Source organism: Lolium perenne, chromosome 3 (assembly GCF_019359855.2).
Source record: "Lolium perenne isolate Kyuss_39 chromosome 3, Kyuss_2.0, whole genome shotgun sequence".
NCBI lineage: Eukaryota > Viridiplantae > Streptophyta > Magnoliopsida > Poales > Poaceae > Lolium > Lolium perenne.
Genome location: NC_067246.2, coordinates 325,788,867 through 325,790,775, shown reverse-complemented (window position 1 = coordinate 325,790,775; position 1,909 = coordinate 325,788,867). Strand labels below are relative to the sequence as shown.

Below are 1,909 nucleotides of genomic sequence, written 5' to 3'. Positions count from 1 at the left end.
GGGTGATCGCACGGTGCGTGACCCAGAGGTGCCCCTGGCTCGCAGCCCCCGGGGAATAGGATCATTTTCCATCTACATATCCACCTATTTGAGAAGCGGAGGGAGCATGGTAGTTGAAACCAAAGAAATTCACCAATTGCACCGCCGCGCCCAAAAGAAAGAGCACGAAACCTATGCAGTCGAAAATATCGACCATCGGGAATCGAATCATTTGAAAAAACTCTGATATATGAAGAGAGCAGGAGGAGGGAAACGGAACCGAATAGGTCGATCCACCGTATTTCCATCCTGAATTATATTCCGGCCAGTGTGAACATGCATCCGGTGGATCCGGCGGTTTCCTTCCGACTGAAGTTTCATCTGGATCCGGCCTATCTTTCCCCGGGGAGAACCTGATTCCCAACTGACCATCATCTCACGTACGTAATGGGCAACGAATATCAAACAGCCGAAAACACTAGTCAGAAAGCGCCGCCTCCGACGCTATCAAATGGTGCTTTGCATCTGTTCTCAAGCTTTCTCCGGACTCCGGCCAGCTGCCAGCCGCCGCCGGCGCGATCCAAGCCGTCGATCCATCCACCAACTCATGCATGGCAGGTTATATTATCTTCTTCAACACTGTACATGCGTCAGTGCCGTCTATCTGCTCAATAACCTTGGCGATCGATTCGGGTAGTACTACAAAATTTTGATTTGTCAGCTAATAAAGCGTTGCTTAGTCCGACAGGCATCGAATCCAGCGAGCTACTACTTGTCAATCTGCGACGGCTTGTCAAAAGGGCAGAGAACCTTGTGTGCTCTCCTCTCCGTGTGCCTGTCTGCTATTGGCAGTCCATCGCAGCTGGTGGAGCATTATATATAGAACGTCGGAGTGCGAAGAAGACAAGTACCCATCAGCTGAATCCCATCGCTCACCACCACAATCTACACACGTGCAGAGCTCGATCGCCCACAGGTATCCGTGATGGAGAACAACAGGAGCAACCAGAACCAGCCACCGCCGCCGCCGCCAGGTTTCCATCAGTTTCCTCATGCTTAATTGGCGCTACCTGAATCCATGGCTGTGTTCGTCGACGTATTCAGAATTCAGATAGACTCGTGACCGAAAATCTTGACATGTTTGTTCATGCGTGTGCTGCAGGCTACCCGACGGCGGCCGCGGAGCAAGGCGGCGCGGCCGGGAAGAAGGCGCGCCGGGGCAGCACCACCTCCAGGGGCGAGAAGGGCTTCATCGAAGGATGGTACGCTGCGTTGCTTCTCCATCGAAATATAGACTTGCTCGGATAAATCCTTTCTAGTACTACCTTGCACCACGCCACTAGTGAGATTTAATTTCTGATGCTTTCTCGGGTGTATTTTTTCAGCCTCGCCGCGCTGTGCTGCTGCTGGATCTGCGAGATGTGCTGCGACTAACCGGCCAGCACCCCGTGTTTGCTGGCGGGCACAGAGCGCCAGTGCCACTCATGAAGAACGTATACAGATGAGGAGGGTTGTGTATCGCTTAATTTCAGTGTTTGTTGTTTTAGTCTACACAAATAACTGAGGTGACTGTCTGTACCTGAATATTGTAGTACTGTATATGTATCCGTGTTGGATATTGTGATATTCATATATTTACCACGTCGTGTGTAATGGGTGAGTACGAAGTATTATTTCAAGCTGTAATCTCGGTCAGTTGCCATCCTTCTCAACATATATGATGTCTTAGATCGACATAATAAATCCAACGATGAAACTGGTTGAGGCTCCGAAGGCGTTTTCAACCACCATTCACAACTGATCCATCTCTCCTATCACGGCCCGGATGATCACACCATCCATTTTGTATTCCCATGTTTATGCCCAACGACTTTTTATCGTGTATTTTGGTTACCTCATGGTGACTGTATATATTCAACTCAAACACCAT

At 49.8% G+C, this 1,909-nt stretch overlaps 1 protein-coding gene across 1 annotated transcript; it reads left to right on the top strand.

Annotated features, from left to right (window-relative positions):
* The first annotated feature begins 823 nt into the window (after positions 1-823).
* LOC127345740 (uncharacterized) lies at positions 824-1,620 on the top strand. Its single transcript, XM_051372269.2, has 3 exons — positions 824-1,013; positions 1,142-1,241; positions 1,365-1,620. Exons 1-3 carry the CDS (start codon positions 965-967, stop codon positions 1,411-1,413), a joined length of 198 nt encoding a protein of 65 aa, XP_051228229.1. The 5' UTR covers positions 824-964; the 3' UTR covers positions 1,414-1,620.
* The last annotated feature ends 289 nt before the right edge of the window (positions 1,621-1,909 follow it).

Coding starts and splice junctions, on each gene's coding strand:
- LOC127345740 (XM_051372269.2), top strand. CDS start 965: ATGGAGAACAACAGGAGCAACCAGAACCAGCCACCGCCGCCGCCGCCA. Junction 1,014..1,141: donor GCCACCGCCGCCGCCGCCAG/GTTTCCATCAGT, acceptor CGTGTGCTGCAG/GCTACCCGACGGCGGCCGCG. Junction 1,242..1,364: donor AAGGGCTTCATCGAAGGATG/GTACGCTGCGTT, acceptor GTATTTTTTCAG/CCTCGCCGCGCTGTGCTGCT.